The sequence below is a fragment of the Lathyrus oleraceus genome, chromosome 4, assembly GCF_024323335.1.
Source record: "Lathyrus oleraceus cultivar Zhongwan6 chromosome 4, CAAS_Psat_ZW6_1.0, whole genome shotgun sequence".
Lineage (NCBI taxonomy): Eukaryota > Viridiplantae > Streptophyta > Magnoliopsida > Fabales > Fabaceae > Lathyrus > Lathyrus oleraceus.
In genome coordinates, this window is record NC_066582.1 from 332,982,565 (window position 1) to 333,002,612 (window position 20,048).

The window sequence follows — 20,048 nt, forward strand, 5'->3', positions numbered from 1 at the left end:
CCCATGTATCTTCTGCTTCCGGTAATCCTTCCCATTTGATCAACACCTATTATATCCCATTAAGCAACTTCTGAATTGCTAACACCTCCTTAAACTGAACTTACAACTCTCATTCCTCATTTAAGCATTGTAGCAGGTGTTGCACAGTGAACCTTGCTCCCACGGTTTTCTTATATGAAGGAGATTTCTTAATGCATCCTATATTTTTCTTAAATATCACTCATAAATTCTAAAATGTCCTCAGTTTTCGAAGATGCATCTCCATACGCATCCAATGCACACTCAACATAGACCATTATGAGTGGTGCCTTATAAGTTGAGTTTTTTTAATTCTAGAGATACATCTACGGGATATTTTAAGAAAATATTCATAATTGATCAGCTTAGTGGAAATTTTGAAGATGTATCTTTGAAAGTTCGGGCGAGATTTTGAAATGTTCTTTCACCTTTTCATGTCAGATATTTCCGGAGATACATCTCCGGAATAATCTGATAAAATACATTGTTGATTGATCACACAACCATTGTTATTTTTCTTTACAAACCCTCATCAAAAACCCTTTCATTAACAATCCACTTTTTCACTCCAAATCTCCAATCTTGTGGTTCATCACACGGAGAAAAAAAAGTTAGAATTTTAGGTAAAGATCATTTATTGCAAGCTGCATTACTCACATTAATCCTGTTTTTTGTCTGAAAAAACGAGTGTTTTTTCCGGAAATGTATCTCCATAACGTGTATGAACTTTTTCGGAAATGCATTTTTGGTATCAATCTATGTTCATTTTCCAGCTTTGTTTTCAGCAGTAGCGTTTATTTACTGTTTTATGGTAATTGTTTTTATTAGATATGGTGCACCGATATTTCCCCCCAACAAGTTGTGTCTCTGAATGTTCAAGGTCTTGTTGTGAATGCGATAGATGCTGGTAACCAATTTAAAAATGAGCAAGAGTTTGAATCTCATGATCAAATGCTTTAATGGATTTGTATGGAATCCTTCGAATAGGGATTCAATGTGGTTATCAGAAGGTCCAAATGGTTCGAATAAAAGATGTGCTTTTGTGATAATGACGTGCGAAATAAGCGGGAAATATAGACCTCCACTCCGGAATTTTAAAAAAGACGACACCAATTCAAGAAAATATGTATCCTTTTAAAGTGCGTGGTTACATGTTGGCAAAAAAACAAATGAATATTTAATCTAATATATGGTTTGCATAACCATGATTTATGTGAAAAATTAGTCGGTCATCCAATTGTGTGTCGGCTCATGCCGGAAGAGAAGAAATGCATTGCTGACATGACATTGGATTTGGTTAAATCGAAAAATATACTTACAACATTGAAGCGGAAAAGACCCGAAAATATATCAAATATCAAGCAAGTGTATAATATTCGGTACCAAACTAGCAAGACGCTTAGGGAGTTAGAACTGAAATGCAACAACTCTTAAAACTATTGGATGATAACAATTATGTGTCTAGGTACCGAACGTGCGAGGATGAAGTTACTGTTAGAGATATATTTTGGACTCATCCTGATTCCATAAAGTTGTTCAACACACTTCCTACGATGCTCATTCTTGATTCAACGTACAAGACCAATAAGTATAGACTTCCATTGTTGGAGATGGTTGGTGTTTCCTCAAATGAGAAGAAATATTTTGTCGAGTTTGCATATCTGAAGAGCGAGAAAGAGAAGAATGTTACTTAGGCCTTAGAGGTGTGTCGGATAATGTTGAAGGACCAAGCTAAGATGCCTAAAGTCATAGTTATCGACCGTGATACCACCTTGATGAATTTGGTTGCAAATGTATTTCCTACTTCTTACGCTTTACTTTATAGGTATCACATAACAAAGAATGTGAGAAGTCGGGTTAAACCCATGGTAGGGACGAAATAGATAGAGTCTGAAGATGGAAAAATTATGAAGGCGAGTGTGGTTATGGAAAAGATAATGGATGCACGAAAGAGACTTAAGTTTGATTATGATGGTGACATGAAGGATGGTATATCGAATATCTCTATTTTAACCGAATGAGAAGTGATACAAGAGAGAATTTTGAAAGTCGATGACAGCATGAAACTCCATATCAAACAACAATTAAGGAATATTGCTTATCCGAAAACCACCGACTTGAAACCACCCTCTCAACCGATAAAAAAAGGTGCTCCAAAGAAGCTCAAGCCTACGCCGAGTGACAACTCAATGGGGCGGTCTCCTCCGTATTTTCAACATGCTGACAAAGTTTTTTTGCACTCACCAACTCCAAAATCTATAAAAAGTGTTTCTAAAATAACTCGCATTAGCAAACCACATCCTACGCCGCCTACACCAAAGATTCTATTCACTGACAAGATAACTGTCGAACGCCTCACTGCAAAATTCAAGGCCATTGTCGGTTCTCAACCTCTTGACCTTTCTGCCAGTCTGATTTTTGACCAGAGTCTTCCAACTTTTGAAGTTCTTAAAATTTTAATCCTTAGTCTTCTGGATGAATACCCATAAATTTCTGGAATAATCATCAACTATGGATAAAAAATGCATTGCTCATGAATGTTATGGACATCTTGCAGGCCCCCAAAGACCAACTTGGATGTAATCAAGGGATCCATGTGTTCTTTATTTTCCTTTATTGAACCTTACTCTGCAAGATTTTCTAAGTACACAGGGTTCACAAAACTTCAGCTTTTCGACTTTGTCTCCACCAAGTAGATTTTGTTAAGATCAACCGATTAAAATCTCTATTTGATTTGTGAGCTCATCATGTTAACAACTACATTTGGTTTGGGGATTGGTTGTGTAAAATCTAGCATTGTTGTAAAATGTTTATGGGCATATTCTAAAAATATCAAGACTCATTATTAATGTAGCTCTCAAGAGGAAACTCTCGGAAACAAGTGTAGGCTAAATGGTAGTCTGAACTTTTATAAATATTTGTTGCACTATCTCTAAATCTATCTCTTTGATATTTGTCATTTACTTTTGTTTTCTGATCTTATTCCTATTTTTCTTCTTCTCTGCTGCTTTATCTTTGTTGAACTAACATACACCATTTTTAAGAAATATATTTCAAAATAATCTCGATTTCTAAATAACACCATTCGCCCCCCTTTTGTGTTTGAAGTCGCTTGTTCAACATTCAATACCTACTCATGCTTGTTGAGAGCGTCCTCTGACATACTTATTTAAACGGACCTATTGAATAAGGCACTTAATCTCCTTCTTTAACTAGTGACCATTTTTAGTGTCATAGTCATTAAGCTTGTAGTATTTGCATCACCTATCGAGTTCGGGCCCCATAACCTCTCACTTTGGAGTTTGAGGAGGTAGGATTTCATGAGTTAGGAGAACTTCACCCCAAAATTTCTCTTGACAGGTGTTGAGAGGTGAAAAGTTGTCTGCGGACCTCCCATTTCTTTTGGAATGAGCAAAGTATAATGGAAATGACACTCTTGTTGTGAAGAATTCGACTTGTCGACAACACATTCTCTAACAACCCTGGATTTATTTTCCACATTGATCTATTCTCCTTTGATATAACACTAATCCCACACCTAAATTTCATCCATGGGAGTGGAGGTTTTTGGGAAAGATATTTGTTAAAGTGTCCGACCATTAAACCATTTTGGAATGCTCTCACAAACATTTCCTAGTTTGAATGTAACATATTTATTGTTACCTCATTGAATCGGTCAAGGTATTCTTTTAGTGATTTTGAGTGCCTTTGACAAACATTGAATATGTTGGTTTTCAAAACCTTCTGGTGTTTACTCGTAGAAAACCGATGGATAAGTTTCCTTGAGAGGTCTTGATAACAGATCACCGAAAGACGTGGGAGATTCATGTACCACTTCAAAGCTGCCTATTTAAAAGTACTAGATAAGAGCTTGCACTTTAAGGAGTCAACAATGCCAATTATTTCCATCAGAGTGTTGATGGCGATGATGTGTTTTCGTGGGTCTCTTTTTTCATCAAAGGTCACAAGTGGTGGAAGTTTGAATTTTTCTAGCATTTGAGCACCCCAAATTTCATCAGAGAGAGGTTTGGGATCCATGATATCATTGCCTTATGTCGGGTTGTCTTCGTGACACCGTTGCTAAATGTCAAGATGTTACCTAGTAATATTTTGTTAGAGCAATGCAATTCCTTAGTAGTAACTTGCATCTCTATTATAGCCTCATTTTCACAATCGCAACTACTACTGGGGACAGTTGTGCCTCGTCTGACCATGGTAAAAAGAAGATTAGGGAAACTGAATGTTAAGTAAAGGCATAACTCAAGTCAGTCTTACCATGGCTCCATAATGGGCGCCAATTGTACTTGTGATAAATACAATGATGGGAACCCTATTTGCGTATGAGAAAGCAAAAGGGTTTTTTAGTACCGAATCTCTCGAAAGTGAATGCCTACACCAACCCTAGGGGTTAAGGTATTTATATCCAAGTTTTATGGTCCATGTTGTGGGTGAAAAACTGATTTCGATCCCAGCTACTTGACTCAATAGGTTTGCTCCATGAAGTTGTGGTAATGACAATTTTTACTCCTATGATGTGGCATGACACATCCTCGTGAATCTTCAGCTAGATGCATACAATATTGGATTGGGTGACCCACGCCTTAGGAGAAGTGGTATAGATTATGCGTGCTCACTTTCTCGTTATGTGAGGTCTCTCTTGCCATTCCTATGACATCTTATGATATTTCGGGGCTAAATTTGACATGGTACGATGTCTTTTAGGGTCTAACCAAAATGATCCCAGTCTAGTTTTAATGATAATAATATATACAGCAAATTTGTTTCCTATAATGTTTGTTATACGAGTAGAAATGAATTTGGAACAACGAATACAATCAATGCTTTAATAGAGACACGACGAAGAAAACTCTAACATTTCCCTATGGCACCATTATCACCACCATAAATAAATTGAATCATCACCTGACACCATTGATTCCACAAGATTGAAAATGTGTAGCTTTGTCTTACACTAGTTCCTCTAACAAAAGGAAAATGAGTCACATCCTCTGGTGATCATTTTGCATCTAAAGAAGGCTACCTTGTTTATCTTGATAATATGGCCTACGCTCAAAAGGTAAGGTGTCTGCATCATCTATTCCAAGACCCGATTTATATTATTTTTAGTTAATTTTCATTAGTATAATAATAAAGAGAGCCTTAGTTTAGTTAAATATTAAAAAATGATCAACCTGATACTTTATATTATTTTTCACTAACTAGACAAATGACAACTTGAAGGGATGAGATCAACAATAAAGATTCAAGATGTTTGAGAGGTTGTGGAAAAGGTAAAAAGTTATATCATCCGTTTTTTGAGAGCATTTTATCGGGGTTATGGTTCAATATTCTGAAGAAGTTCGATATTTGTAAGATATATCTTAATGAGTCAGAGGACCACTCTTCTTTGTTTTGTGGTTTTACCTTTGATAGTACGAAGATTCACAAAGGTCTTCGTGTCATTTGGTCGACGAGTGTTTGAATTTTATTGAAAAAACAAAATAAGAAGTTAATTTGGTGAGAATGATTTATTTGTTCCGTAGATTTTATCAAATGAAAATTACGGCTTGATAGTAGCTCAAGTAAAAAAAACTTAGTTTGTTTTAAATTATTGGTGATTCAATCCTTTAAGTTTCGTACATTGATATTTTTTTTTGTTTGGTTCTTTCTTTGCATTTTGTATGTTTTTTTGTTGTAATTTTTATTATGAGATAGTCTCTTTTAATAATATTATTAGTATGTTAAAATTTTTTAAAAACTATAGTTTGTAATTTAGGTATTAAAATATTAATCTAAAGTAAATTATATTATATTAAATCAATTTTTTTAAAAAATAATTTAAAAAATAAAATAAAATCCTATATAATTTTTTTAAACCAAAAAATACTTGGATTAATTAAAAAAGCCAACTCTACAATATGCTCGCTCATATCCGGATACGGTCTAAAAGATTAAAACCAAAAAAAAAACAAATCACTAAGCTAGTTAGGTGATTCTTTAAATTTCTATTGTTTCATCATCTATAAACTATCATATCAATATCAATGATTCTATTTTTCAAATTATTTTATCTTATCATATACTTCTATTTCAAAACTAATATAATTTTTATACCGTCATATTTCGTAAATAATCTCGGTAACAGCCAACTTTGTAGTTATATTCCCTTTTCCTTTGCTATGCCTAATAATCCACTTAATCACTTGACTCCATGGGCAGGATGGTGATGAAACTGAATCCATTCTAAGACCTTCTCCCAAATTATCTTCATTTCGTTGCACTCAAACAAAAGATGTTGCTGTATTTCATCTGCATTACAAAAATAGTATTTGATTGTATCAATCAAACCAAACTTATACAATCCAGCTCTAGTTACAAATCTCTCATGACAAGTTATATACAAGTTAACAACGACTCTAGGACGAGCCATGTTGCCATAAAACAGGGTTCACCAATCCACATTTTAGGTACTGCTATATAATTTTATGTTTGAATGAAATAATGTTAGATAGAGTATTTAAAAGCTTAAAAGAAAAAAACTTTGATGTATATTTATACATTAAATGTGTTGGAAATTGATGATTTCTTAATTTAAAAAACTTCAAGATCCCCTTATGACATTCATTACCAATCTTTTACTTTAAAATTCACTTAATTATTTATTTAATATGACTGTTTTTTATTCGATCCAAAGATATATTTAAACAATTACTTAGCCGTTAAGATCACATTGCATATGCATTACAACACGCTCCTCCGTTGAAACATAAGATTGAGCGTTGAGGGTATTCCTGTAGTTTCACGAAAATCCGACCGTTATAGAATTTCAAAAACAACAACCTCACGCACCATTTTCAATTTCGTCCATATAACACATTTTTCTCACCTCTTTCTCAATCGCTCTCTTTCTCTCTCTCCCACACACATCTCCATGGCGAATACAAACAGTGATGAACATAGCAACGTGAGATCATCAATCATGGAATGGAAACAAATGCACCCTCTTCATCAAATAGCCGAAACACCAACCCACAAACTCCTATTAAAGCAATGGCTCAAAGAAGAAGAACTCATCAACGGACGCATAGCTTTAAAAGAAACCCAAATAGATTCAATCCGAAAAGAGATCACAATGCTCTACATCTTCTTCTTCCTCTTCCATTCAACCACTCTCATGCTTCTCTTCAACTCTTCATCATCTTCAACAACAACAACACCTAGCAAAGCCTGTCAGAAATCGTGGGTTCCGTCGCTAAGTTCTTTGTTGTTTTCGTTGGGGTTTATATGGGCTTTAAGGTATAAGAGTGACGTGGAGGGTCATATGGAGAAGATGCTTTGTAGGGAGAAAGAGGATAGAGGGTTGTTGAGGAAGTGTTCGGAGGAGTTGAAGAAGAAAGGTTTGGAATTTGATTTGTTGAAGGAAGTTGATGCTTTGAGGAGAGCTAAGAGTTTGAGAGTTGAAAGTAAAGAGGTTAGGAAATGGTCTTCAAGGGATTTTGTTTCTTTGTTTTTCTTTTCAATGGCTTGTTTGTCTCTTGCTGTCGTTAGGGTTATTTTATGCAGTTAGGTATTTGGGTTTTATGGGTTGGCAGAAGATTTTGGGATCTGCCAATTTGGGTTTGGTGATGGGTTGGTAGATGCAGAATGTACTGTTCTGCTTTTCTTATTTCTAATTTTGATGTAATTTGAGAATATTAAGTGAAATTCATTAAATAAAAATAATTGCTTTACATTTCAGTGTTTTTGATTCTCATATGGATTCATTGGATTTCATAGTCATAGCACAGATAGATGTTTTGTTCAAGGAATTTTTATACCACAAAAATACTAGAGTTTACTTTGAAAGTCTTGCTCGCGTGACGCCAAGCAGAGGCTGCTAAGTGGGTGATGAATACTTGCGTCATCGTAGATGAGATGAGATGAGGCATGAGGTGGTTGTAAGTTCTATCGGTGAGGCGCAAGAAGGCTGGTAAGGACTAAAGGTGAGTGTTTTGATCTTTGTGCCATATTTAAGTGTTTTTCCTGTCATTTATAAAGAGTTTCTTTTTAGGGAGAGAGAGAAACTTAGTTATTCAGAAATATATTTAAACATTTTAAGATTGAGTCTTTAATAAGTTACAAATTAACCGGTCTTCTTATCAACTTATTTTTGTTGAGTTAGTTTCTTGTAATTCATTTGTAATTTTTTTTTTAAAATTTTTGATTGTCAATGGATCAATGTGTTATTATATCTTCTAATGTGATTATTTATGGATTGAATTGGGATAAAATTGTATCTATGTGCTTATTATCTACTTTTGTTTGTAATATTTGTTAGTTTGTGGATTTGAACACTTTATCGACGAACTCAATTCCTCGTGGGTTCGAATTTGCCATGCTTTCCCTTTTCCTCCGTACTTCGGAAATATGATTTATTTGAGAAGTTGATAGTGATTTTCCCCTGTCTAAATATTTTGGTGTCATTGATGAAATTGAGTGAATGTGGATTGTTTAGTTTAAGAGTTTAGTGATGGAGATAGAGAATAGTTTTTGTGGGAAAGTGGATGATTTTGAAATTTTGTTTGATAAGTAAATAAGATGTCACACACAATATTGAAATAAGGTGTGATACAAGATAATCTAAACAATCAATTAACAATTAAACAAATAATATATAAGAGACATACAGAAGTAGTAACCTAGTTTAATGTAATCGTTATCTACGTGTGAAGAGTCCAAAGAAAATGAAATTAACTAATTACAACTAGTCAATAATAGTACACACGGTCTCATACGAACTCTTATAGTTTAGTGTCTTTTTTCTAATACTACCCGTAAATTTTAACTCAATTTTCCTTTGAATTTGAGATCCTCTCACTTTCGCTCATACATTCTCTCGTGTATTTGTAAGAATCAATTATTTAGGACGTGATACATGGGTAGTACAAAATATTAATTGTGAAGATGCATCATGTGAGACCAGATGTTTCAGCACGAGATGCAACATCTGACCTCAGTCGGTTAACTAGATTTCTTGAGTAAATCTGAGCGTGATTGTGTTTGTTTCTAAGAAGTTTTGTTCAATCCAAGTTTATGCCAAAGTGTTTGACATAAAGATTTGGTTGTAAGCAACTTGTTGAGCAAAATGTTCAGCACATATTGTGTAACATCTTGGCATACGGATTGAGTTCTGATTATTTTCATATTTGTTTTTGTGTTAATTTCTTCCGAAGATTCATAAGTTTGCTCTTGGAAGAAGCTTGGTAGTCCAAAGCAATTTGGAAAAGATTTTATTCAAAATAAGAAGATTTAATTTGATTGAATTTGCATTGAAGAAAATATTTGATTGGACATGCTTTGAAGGAAGATTTGATTCAATTTTATTTAAACCAAAATTTGTTGAAATTGATATACAAAGATATTAATTAAAGTTTTAGTTAAACAAATATTCAATGAAGATATTTTATTGGATTAGTTTTAGTTACAAGATTTTGATTTGCATTTGATGAAAAAATCTCCAATCTCAATAAAAGATGATTTAAAATGTGGTTCAATTTTTGGCAAGAGAGTTATTCTGAATCCTTACTTGAGAAGTTGGAATTGTGATGTATATCAAGTAAAAAATTTAATTGATTTGTTCAAGATTCAAAATGTTATTTCGTGGACAAATGTCAGGCCAAATGTTTCAACATGTGTTCAACATCTAGCTTTTGTCAGCCAATCATGATTGTTACTGTTCTGAGCAAATTCTCTGGATGTATGCAACGAGATTTGTTGCTATCTTTTAGCAATGTATTAATTAGATTTGTTAGCAGATTGAATAAGATCTATCATTTTAAAGATTTAATCGATTGAAAGATGTGATATTTAAATTTCTAAAGACCTAATTGATTAACCATTTAATTGAATTGATTTAATGATACATTTTCAATTTCTTTAGTTCGCTTGGGCTTGAGATGTCTTTGGGTCTAAATTTACTTTTGACACCTCTTTTTAAGAAGGGGGATTCTTATGGCATCCTATGGGGTGGAGAAACACCCTATGAAAAACCAAAATTGCCCTTCAGATTCCAGAGATGCATCTCCGGACGTACCATGCACCAACGTTATGGTGCACCAAATGAGTGTCACTCTAGATTAATACTAAAAAATATTTCTGAGATGCATATTATGTTATTTTTAACAACTATATTCATAGTTGATCAATCCAATGGATATTTCGGAGATGCATCTTCGAAGGTTTGAGACAGAATTTTAAAGTTTCTGTGACCTTTGCATGTATGATGTTTCTGGGAATGAATCTCTGAAATAATTTGATAAAATACTGAACTGCATGATCACACATCTATACTTGTTTTCCACTCCAAACCCTTACCAAAAACCCTTCCACTCCCAGTCCATATTTTCACTCCAAATATTCAATCTTGCGTTTCATCATATCAAAGGGGGAAAAAGAAGTTCAAATTCTAAGTAAAAATCATTTATTTTATGCCTCATTCCTCACATTAATCTTGTTTTTAGTATGAAAAACATGCGTTTATTCCATAGATACATTTATGGAGTCTGTATGAACTCATCCAGATCTCCTGTATCTGTTTGTTTTCATTTTTTCAGTTTTGTTTACGGTATTTGTACTTATTGAGTGTTTTGTCGTAACTGTTTTCATTAGATATGGTGTACCCCGATGTTTTCCCCAAACACGTTGTGTCTCCGAATGACAAATGTGTTGTTGTGAAGGCGGTAGAGACTGACAACCAATTTAAAAATGAGTAAGAGTTTGAATTTCGTGATCACATGCTCCAAAAGATTCGTACGAAGACCTCTAAACTGAGATTTGATGTGGTTATCGGAAGTTTCGATAATGATTTAGATAGAAGATGTGCATTTGTGACAATGACATGCGAAAGAAGTGAAAAATATATAATTCCTCTCTAAAATTTTAAACGAGATGACATCGATTAAAAAAATATAAATATCATTTTAAATTGCATAGTTATATATTAACAAATAAAAAATAAATATTTAATATTTTTATATAATCATGTCTGAAAATTTAGTATAGAATTAATTTAGTATGAGGAAAGTTTATAAGCTCCGTCTTACCATGAAATCTAGTTTAATCCTTTCAAGTTTCAAATGTGTGACGATACATGAATTTGAATTTTCCATTATAGTTTACAGTATCACCAAATAAAATAAAATAAAAATTCTCAGAGATTAGCCTAGTGGGGTCAGTTTTGACGAATATTTATTTAAGGTTTCTACACAAACCACCTTCACAAATTGCAATATGAAAATGTCTAAACCAACCAAAAGGAGGCTTAAAAGAAGATCTAGCTAGTGGATCACTTTTAATGCTTATAAAATTTATCTAGTCAGAGACGCCAACTTTGGCTCTACAATTAGTATTTAATCTTCAAAATCTTAATATTGCTTACAAAACAAAAAGATTATTTCATCGTCATGAGACTCTGTTATTTGGATTCTGCAATTGTTATTATTACTCTTTGTTTCTTCTTCAGCTGTTTGTTTAGCTCTTCACAAGCTCAAACTGCAAACGCCACTACAGATCCTTCTGAAGGTTAGTCAATTTCTTTCTCTATTACTTAATTTTGTTTATACTTTTGCTATCATTTTTTATGACTACTCTTGATCTGTCAAATATCATTCTAAAATACAATTAGCAGTTCAATTTTTTTTCTTTTCTTTCCTTAGCTTTCTCTTTAAATCTCATTTTTTCTTTTTGATTCTCCCACTTTTTTTTTTTGGTTATTTTTCTGTCACATAATTTAATGGTTATCATTTAAAACTGAATAAGTGAGTTAAAAATTCGAAATAAATATTTATTTTTGATGTGCTTGCACATCAATTCAACTAATTTAAGGGCAGTTTATATTATTGATGGCATATTATATTTTTCTCTTTGTGAAATTTTAATTGTAGTTATCTAGCCATCAAACCAATAATCCATGTTGACTTTTTATCTCTTCATTATCATTTGCAAACTGCATTATTCACTATCCAGAATTTTTTTAAAAAATTTATATGGGCCCACTCTCAGTTGAGCTGTGTTTTATTACTTAATTGTTGCTTTGGGGTTCAGGGAAGCAAAATAAGAAAATTCTCAATTCATATCCATTCTTAAATTTTTTTATTTTGATTCATTATAAAAAGTTGTTTTAAATTTTTTATTTTCATTCTTTAAAAAAATCATTTTGAAAGGATATTTTCAGAAGAATTCTTTATGTGATTCACTTTTCACCGTCAAAATTTTGAAAAGACTCTTCTATATGTACGGCTTGATTGAACCTTATAATAAATTATTTTTATTTTCAAAATATTTTGGATTGACCATTCTAAAATGTTGTAACTTAATTGTTTTTTAAGAAAAAAATACTTTGATTTTAAAGTGAATAGTGTTGAAATACTCATTCTATGAAGAAACAAGAAGATTATTATTAATAAATCTTAAACACAATAAATTTCTAGACAAGAGAAGTACTAGTACAAGAGTGGCACCGAGTGCCGACTCATGATAATATGGCAACACAATAGAAAGACACAATATACGACAATTTAATGGCCAACACATAACACTTTATCTTAATAGCAAATAAAAGCAAGAAAACCAACGGCCACTAACCATGCAAACATTTAAGTTTTATTTCAGAATTTGGACGGAGGAAGAGGACTTTAGAGGAGGGGTTATGTAAAAAAAACTAATAATATATATTTTTTTTAAATTGTGGTTTTGTAATTTGTATGAAATAATGAGTATTTATTATTATTATTATATTTTTTAATTTTAAAAATATAAAAGTAAATAAAATATATTTGAACATAAAACTCTTATAGTTTTTAAAGTATATGGATTTTGTGTTATAAATAAAAATAAATCTTTCAAAATCATTTTGTGTTATCCTTCTATTTTTTTTAAGTCCTCGTCTTATTTTCCCTCAAAATTTTCAAATAAAATTTTAAAGTCCATTTTGTTGAGAAACAGAAGGAAGAAAATATTTAATATTAACCATGTTTGGGTCTATTTTTAGAAGTGTTAGAAAAGATGGATGAAGAAGAGCAAAATTTCTCACAAATTAATTTATACATCTCTATATTTAAGAAAATTTAAAAAGGAGGATAAATATTTTATATTAATTATAATTATATTTAAATATTTATTTTTAGTTATTTATTTAAATATAAATTTAACTTAATAAATATTAAAAAAAATATGTTAGGCATATTTTATCTTTCTTTTGTGTTTTTTACATCTTTATATCTTTATCTTATTATATATTAAATAAATATATTAAGATTTATTTATTTATTTTTAGAATTTTGATGTCACATCTTAATGGTTTTAATTTTTTTTATAATAAGTTTTTTTAACTTAATTAGTACCAAAAATTTTAAGGTTTTATTTTGGTTTCTTATTAATAAACGTTACTTTTAAGTTTTTCAAAAATATGATGTTCGCTCATTTAATCAATTCACTTAACTTTTAATTTTAAATATAAATATAATAGATGAGACAAGATAAGTGTCCATAGACTATTAATTTTTTAATATTAATTATTTGATCATGTTAACAAATTTTACATATTTAGATATTCATGGTATATTCATTATAATATTACACCATAAATACTTAATACTCGTTACTTATCTTCATCTTGTTCCTTCATTTTCTTCATCAACATCTTCATCGTCATCTTCATCAACACTTTCATCAAATCCCATAAAAAAATAAATTAAAAGTGAAAATTAATTAAAACATTCTCATCTTCTTTCTTTGATAAAAATCTCTCTCCTCTTCTCCCCTCTTAGTTAAACTAAACAGATCCTTAAGATTATCTTTAATAGATCAATTATAACATAACGTGGTGATAGAATGATACATGATTGAATGAGTGGAGGAGAGATGAGTGAAACTGAGATTTCATTATATTATGTGTATTTTTTATAGTTTGATAGAATAAAACAAAACAAGTTAATTCATTTTATAGCATACACCCAAATTAAGAAAATAAAATTGAAGGAGAATGAAATAAAATTGAAAGAACTTTATCATATGTTACATTTCGTCTACTCCATTATTTACAAATTCAATCAATGGAATTTGATTATATACTATTTCATTTCATTTGTACATATTCCATTCCCTATAAGTAGTTGTGATTTAAGAGAATGTGTCTAATAATAATATTGATTAACATTGTAAACAAAACTCCATTATCGTATTTGAGACATATCTTCAATAAGCATTTTTAGTTCTTTGTATTTTTTCCCAATGAAAAACAATTTTTTTGTTGGATGCAAATAATATTTCTTTTTGAGGTTAAAGGTTTTGCACTGTCAATATAAAAAAATATTACACTGATATCCAATCAAAATATTTTATATTACCAAATCATAACAGTATTTTAAAAATAAAACTGTGATGTGATGGGATACACGAGTCTCATTGGTTGACAATTGTACATATTCCTTTTTTTTCCTTTTATTTTTGCCGGGGTACAAATAATACTTGTTTCACATTAATAATTAATATATTACAACATATGAGAACTAGTAATAATTTAAGAAAATAAATTATGGTAATTACTTGATATGAACTAACCTTTGAGACTTATGCATTTCCTTCAAAATTCCTGAAACAACTTTGTTAACTTTTGGAATATTAATTCTTTTGTGACTCAGAGGAAGTAATCTGCCTTATAATTGAAAGAATGACAGAATTTGATACATGCATATAAAATAAACGAGATTGATATGAAATAAAAGAGAAATAAGAAATGGAATTAAGTAGAAGGGGCGCCACACTCTTTCTAATCCAAGAGAGAATGATAAGCGTATGGATGAGGATCACCACAAGAAAAGGATTTCTTGATAAGATCAATTTTGGTCCAATCCAGAACCTAAGAGCAAATACTCTCACTTACACAATGTGTAAACTTGCCAAAATTCATTGATCTAAAAAGAAGATACATGCCTCCTTTATATAGGAATGGCTTAAGATAAAAAAATAACTCCTAAGAAAACAAAAGGGTTTCAACCACTAATTATCATGATAGTGGATTGAGTTATTACAAAGAAAGTGCAAAATAAAGAAGAAATAGTGGGGTTTTTGAAAGGGCAAAATAATGGCAATTCTTTATTTACCACTTCTCTTGTAATTTTCGTCCATTATAGTGTGGTTATTGGTATTTCCTTTATTTTTATTTATTTATGCATTATTGGGCCTTTTATCACATGCTTGGATGATAAGAATAAACTTGGGCTCTTTTTCTTCAATCTGGCCCATGCATTCTATTGACTTGATCATGAAGTGAACTAAAGCATCATTGACTCTTCTTGCACGTGCCCTTGTCATAGGACCTCCTAAGCCTTGCATCGTATCATTTATGTCTTGGATTATGTCTTCATCATTACTAACCCTCTAAGTGGTGGGAAAATACTCTGAAATTTTGAAATTATCCATAAAATTTCAGAGAGACATCTTCGGACGCATCATTCGCTTTAGTCAAAATGTTAAAACTAAGCCACACCCAATATCATTTTCAAAATACACCTCATGCATCTTTCAGTGAAACATCATTTTTTTAATCATAAATTGTTCCATAGATGCATATTCATATTCACACCAAACATAATACGAAGATACATCTTTGTAACCATACCAGACAGTAAATTTTAAGTTTGTTTTAGTGCTACTCAGATGAAATTGACGATATATTATAGTTATACTGTGATGAATTAGACCATACAACGGATGTGAAGAAAATGACATATAAAGTAATAAATGCAGAGTACATAATAAAGTTGAAATAAGTCAAAATAAAATACAACCGAAAATAAATCTAAAGTACAAATACTATAAACTACAACGTATGACAGACTCGGACCCAGGACCCCTGTTCCTATGCTGCCTCTTGTACTGTAGTGCCTCCGCTATCATGGCATTTACAATGTCCTTTGCCTCATAGCCACCAGGAAAGAGTTCTTTGTCAATACCCATCTGTCCAATCTCCATGATAGAGTGACATCTAGGATACACATAAATAACATGATCATCCCTAGCTTGTTCCTCCTCTAGTATCTCCTGATGGGTTGGCCTCGATGGCTCTCTTAGAGCATCCTGTATCACATAAGGATGTGACATACTGAAGAACCACCAGATGTAACCATCCGCGTAGCTCCAGTCGCTAGGAGTTATGGTACTTCATTCCTTATCTGGTATCAAATGATTAAGATAATCATCAAACATAATATACATATCTCTATGTGTCATAGAGGGAGGAGCAGACACAAAAGGGTTTATGAGAATATACTCCATGTAGCCAAATTGCCGCATGACGCACTCAGACAAATGAGGATACGTCATATGTGAACCGCAAGCCAACCATCTAAAGTATAAGACTATGTCGTCAAAGGGACGCGTCTCTCTATGGTCGACATACGTATGAAATTGTATATCCTCTACTACCAAGCGGTCAAGATACACTCGGTATGGATCTGTCGTCTGGTTCTCTCTGAGCGAGACGAATGCAAAAGCACATAACATGTCCGCAATGTAGGTCGATACACATGAGCATCTTGATATGCATGGGAAGTGCTGGAGGATCCAAGTCTGAAAAATGTTGGAACAAATTAATCTTTACTAATATACCTCTGGTGACTCGGGTAACTCTATTTCCTCGAGTGTATGAATAGGTGAAACCTGTCGCCTATGGGAAGATGGAGGCAGAGATGCATGAGTAAGTGATACTCGTCTCCTACGGGAAAAAGAAGGCGGAGATACATGAGCCTCAAAAGATGACCAATTCGCATCAACCGGACTTGAGGTAACAAGAGCCTGCGATGGTTGACTCTTTTCCATCTGAACTGATGCATGTTGTGCAATCCTGTCGTGTCTCAATCAGTCTTTCCTGTAAGCCATAATGCGTGTAGTAAACCACACATGTGTTACACTTATACATATGAAACACAATGAGTTTAAGCAGAATTTGCCAAAAAATGCACTGAAAATTCCAGAGATGCATCTCTGATTTCTTGGAATCAAAACGTTGGAAAATTTCGAAGATGCATCACCATAATTTTCTACAACTCACATCAGCGTCAATAGCGGAAATGCAATCTTCCAAAACAGTCAAAATAATGCATTGATAAATAAAACTACTTATCAAATACGTTTCTCATTCACATAACATGTATAAACTACCTATTTCATTACCTAATCATTAATTTCTACAAATTCATACAGAAATTCAAAAAAGTTTAGAAAAAAGAAAAAACTTACAAGCTTTGAAGTTGGTTGAATGATTTTGAGAGAATGTAAGCTCTTTGATGGACTTGGTGTTGATGGAAGAAGTTTTGCAGTTGGTTGAATAATTTTGAGAGAATGTGAGTTGAGAGAGTTTGAGAACCTTAGAATGTTGTATTAGAAGTGAGAAAGGAGAAAAGGTTTTGACGTATTTTTGAACAAACATCGTCCAAAGATGCATCTCCATAAGTTACACCGAGATACATTTACATAGCTTTAGGACCTTATTCAAAAATGTATTGAGTTGAAATTCATCGGATAAATAATTTTTATATTCTAAAAATATTATTATATTTCCACGAAACTACATATTTTTCTAAACTATTACCCTTCTAATATAAATAACTCTTACAACATAAAGAGAGATATGTCCTGAAAATTGCAAGCAGACAACAATCAATTTTCACATAAATAAATCTGAGATTTAAATATTTCATGATGAGAACAAATTCTACCTATAAACTATAAACTTAATGTTGAATGTACTTTTATGTAAGTAATTATTTCTAAATGTATACTTAAAAGAGAAAATGAACAAATTCAAAAGCACTTGGAATTTGGATTAGATAGTAAATAATCTCTTTCAACTTAATCATTGGATTCAAATGTAATTTGAGTACACAATAGGGTTAAATTGTCTTGACATAAAACTGTGTCATACTTTGGAGTCCTATCCGATTCTTACATATCCAAGACCTTTGAAAAAAATAGACATCTCCCGAGTTCCATACCGATTACTTCTCAATACAATTTCTTTTAAATTCATTAAAGTTTTATATATTGATTCTTGAATACCTAGTATAATAGAATATTCATGTGGTATTTTCTATGATTTTGCACGTGCCATACATGTTCACTCTATTTTTGAAAGTAAAATTCTTCACATTGCAATGACCATTGTATTTGCTTGACCTTTCATACGTGGAGATAGAATAAATCATCTATAACTGTCTACCCTTGATTCAACACACTTCTCCTGTAGTGTCTGAGTCGATACTTTTAATTTTTTTCAAATCATAATAATTTATTTTTTATGAATCTCTTGATTTAGTTATTTATTTCTCTTTGAATATCTGATTTATTTCTCAAATCATCGTAATATATTTAGAGACTGCATACTAAATATCCGGTTAAAAAAAAAAGAAGAAACAATTTTTTAATAATTTATTTATATCCATACTTTTCCATTTGAATAATGAAGGAAGTTTTGTGAATGCAGCACAAGCTCTAAATTCAATATTTAGCAAATGGAAAATAAAAGCAGACGAAACTCAATGGAACATAAGCGGTGAGCTATGCAGTGGAAAAGCAATCGTTAGCAGTATCACTATTGATGACCAAACTTATGACCCATTCATCAAATGTGATTGTTCCTATAACAACCAAACTACTTGCCACATCACTGCATTGTATGTATATGTTCATTCTCTTCTCTCCATTTCTTTACTTTTCTTTTATACCATCTCTCTCTAATCAATCAATGTAACAGGAAAGTTTATTCATTGGATGTCATCGCTGAAATTCCACCAGAGCTATGGACTCTCACGTACCTCACCAATTTGTATGTTTTCTTCATTTCAAATGAACCCTATCATCTTTTTCGCTATGCTAATTGCTAGGTTTTCTAAATTGCATGCAGGCAGATCAGCCAGAATTACTTGACCGGGTCTTTACCTCCGGCGATTGGAAATCTGACTCGTATGCAATACATGTAAAGCCATTGATTTCATTCAATCTCATCACATTGTATATTTAATGTTAGCAATTTTTTTTTGGTATAAACCGGGTATTTTCTGTGCACAACTGCATAGACTAATCCCTCGAGCCGCATAGGACCATGATATGGCGGCAAAACTCTTCTTCAAGAGATTTAACTTTGCTATTTTTCTAATGATGTTGTTTTTATGCTATTTAGGTCTATTGGCATCAATGCTTTGTCAGGAGAGCTTCCAAAGGAACTGGGAGATCTTACTGAATTGATTGTATTGTATGTTATTTTGATTTTAATATACAATTTTCTAGTTAAAAAGAAATTTGTTGATAGACGTTTCTGATTTATTATCTCTAAATTTCTAGGGGTTTTGGGTCTAATAACTTCTCAGGATCTTTGCCATCTGAACTTGGAAATCTTGTAAAACTACAACAGCTGTAAGTACTTCTTCAGTCTTAATTTACACATTTATTGTTTTAATATTTTCTCAACAGAACTTGTCATAATTTGGAGGCAATTATTATTGTTTTATAAATAAATCAGTAGTAAACTTTGGCATTTCTAATGAACATTAATATAGTTCAAGTTTTATATGTTCTTTTCAAACACTAATCATGTCACAAATTGAAAGTTATCTTTCTATGAGGTAAAATGTATAGCCGTAACTTTCGTTTGGTAATTGTGAGATATGAGATAAAAGGATGAATGTGGAAAATGTTTTGGATAAACTAGGATTTATAATGTTTTTAGTAAGAGTTTTGGAAATTGAAACCAATATCGAAGATTTGTTTAGTTTAGGTGTACAAACACAACCCTTAACTTATAAAAGTTCACACTACTTTATGCAATGGAAGAGCCATCTATAGGTCATATGTCATTGTTTTTTATGAAGCACTTCACATGCATGCAATGACTTGTAATTAAGGGTTAATTCTAGACAGTGCTAAGTTTCAAGTCTTTTTACTCAAAATCTTACTTTGACTAGAAGAGATATTAATTTCAATAATATTTCCTTGCA

The 20,048-nt window shown here is 31.9% G+C and overlaps 2 protein-coding genes across 2 annotated transcripts in view; both read left to right on the forward strand.

Moving 5' to 3' along the window:
• Positions 1-6,863: 6,863 nt before the first annotated feature.
• Positions 6,864-7,748, forward strand: LOC127075351 (uncharacterized). Its single transcript, XM_051016833.1, has one exon. The coding sequence runs from the start codon at positions 6,950-6,952 to the stop codon at positions 7,583-7,585; it is 636 nt and encodes a 211-aa protein (XP_050872790.1). The 5' UTR covers positions 6,864-6,949; the 3' UTR covers positions 7,586-7,748.
• A 3,513-nt stretch (positions 7,749-11,261) lies between these two features.
• LOC127075352 (probable LRR receptor-like serine/threonine-protein kinase At1g56130) overlaps positions 11,262-20,048 on the forward strand; it is a 16,254-nt gene continuing 7,467 nt past the window's right edge. The window contains exons 1-6 of the mRNA XM_051016834.1: positions 11,262-11,577; positions 18,539-18,728; positions 18,809-18,880; positions 18,959-19,030; positions 19,235-19,306; positions 19,396-19,467. Of these exons, the coding sequence (XP_050872791.1) occupies positions 11,460-11,577; positions 18,539-18,728; positions 18,809-18,880; positions 18,959-19,030; positions 19,235-19,306; positions 19,396-19,467 (596 nt within the window). The 5' untranslated portion in view covers positions 11,262-11,459. The remainder of the gene's footprint in view (positions 11,578-18,538; positions 18,729-18,808; positions 18,881-18,958; positions 19,031-19,234; positions 19,307-19,395; positions 19,468-20,048) is intronic.

What these genes read in the sequence shown, in the direction of transcription:
- LOC127075351 (XM_051016833.1), top strand. Translation starts at nt 6,950, where the DNA reads ATGGCGAATACAAACAGTGATGAACATAGCAACGTGAGATCATCAATC.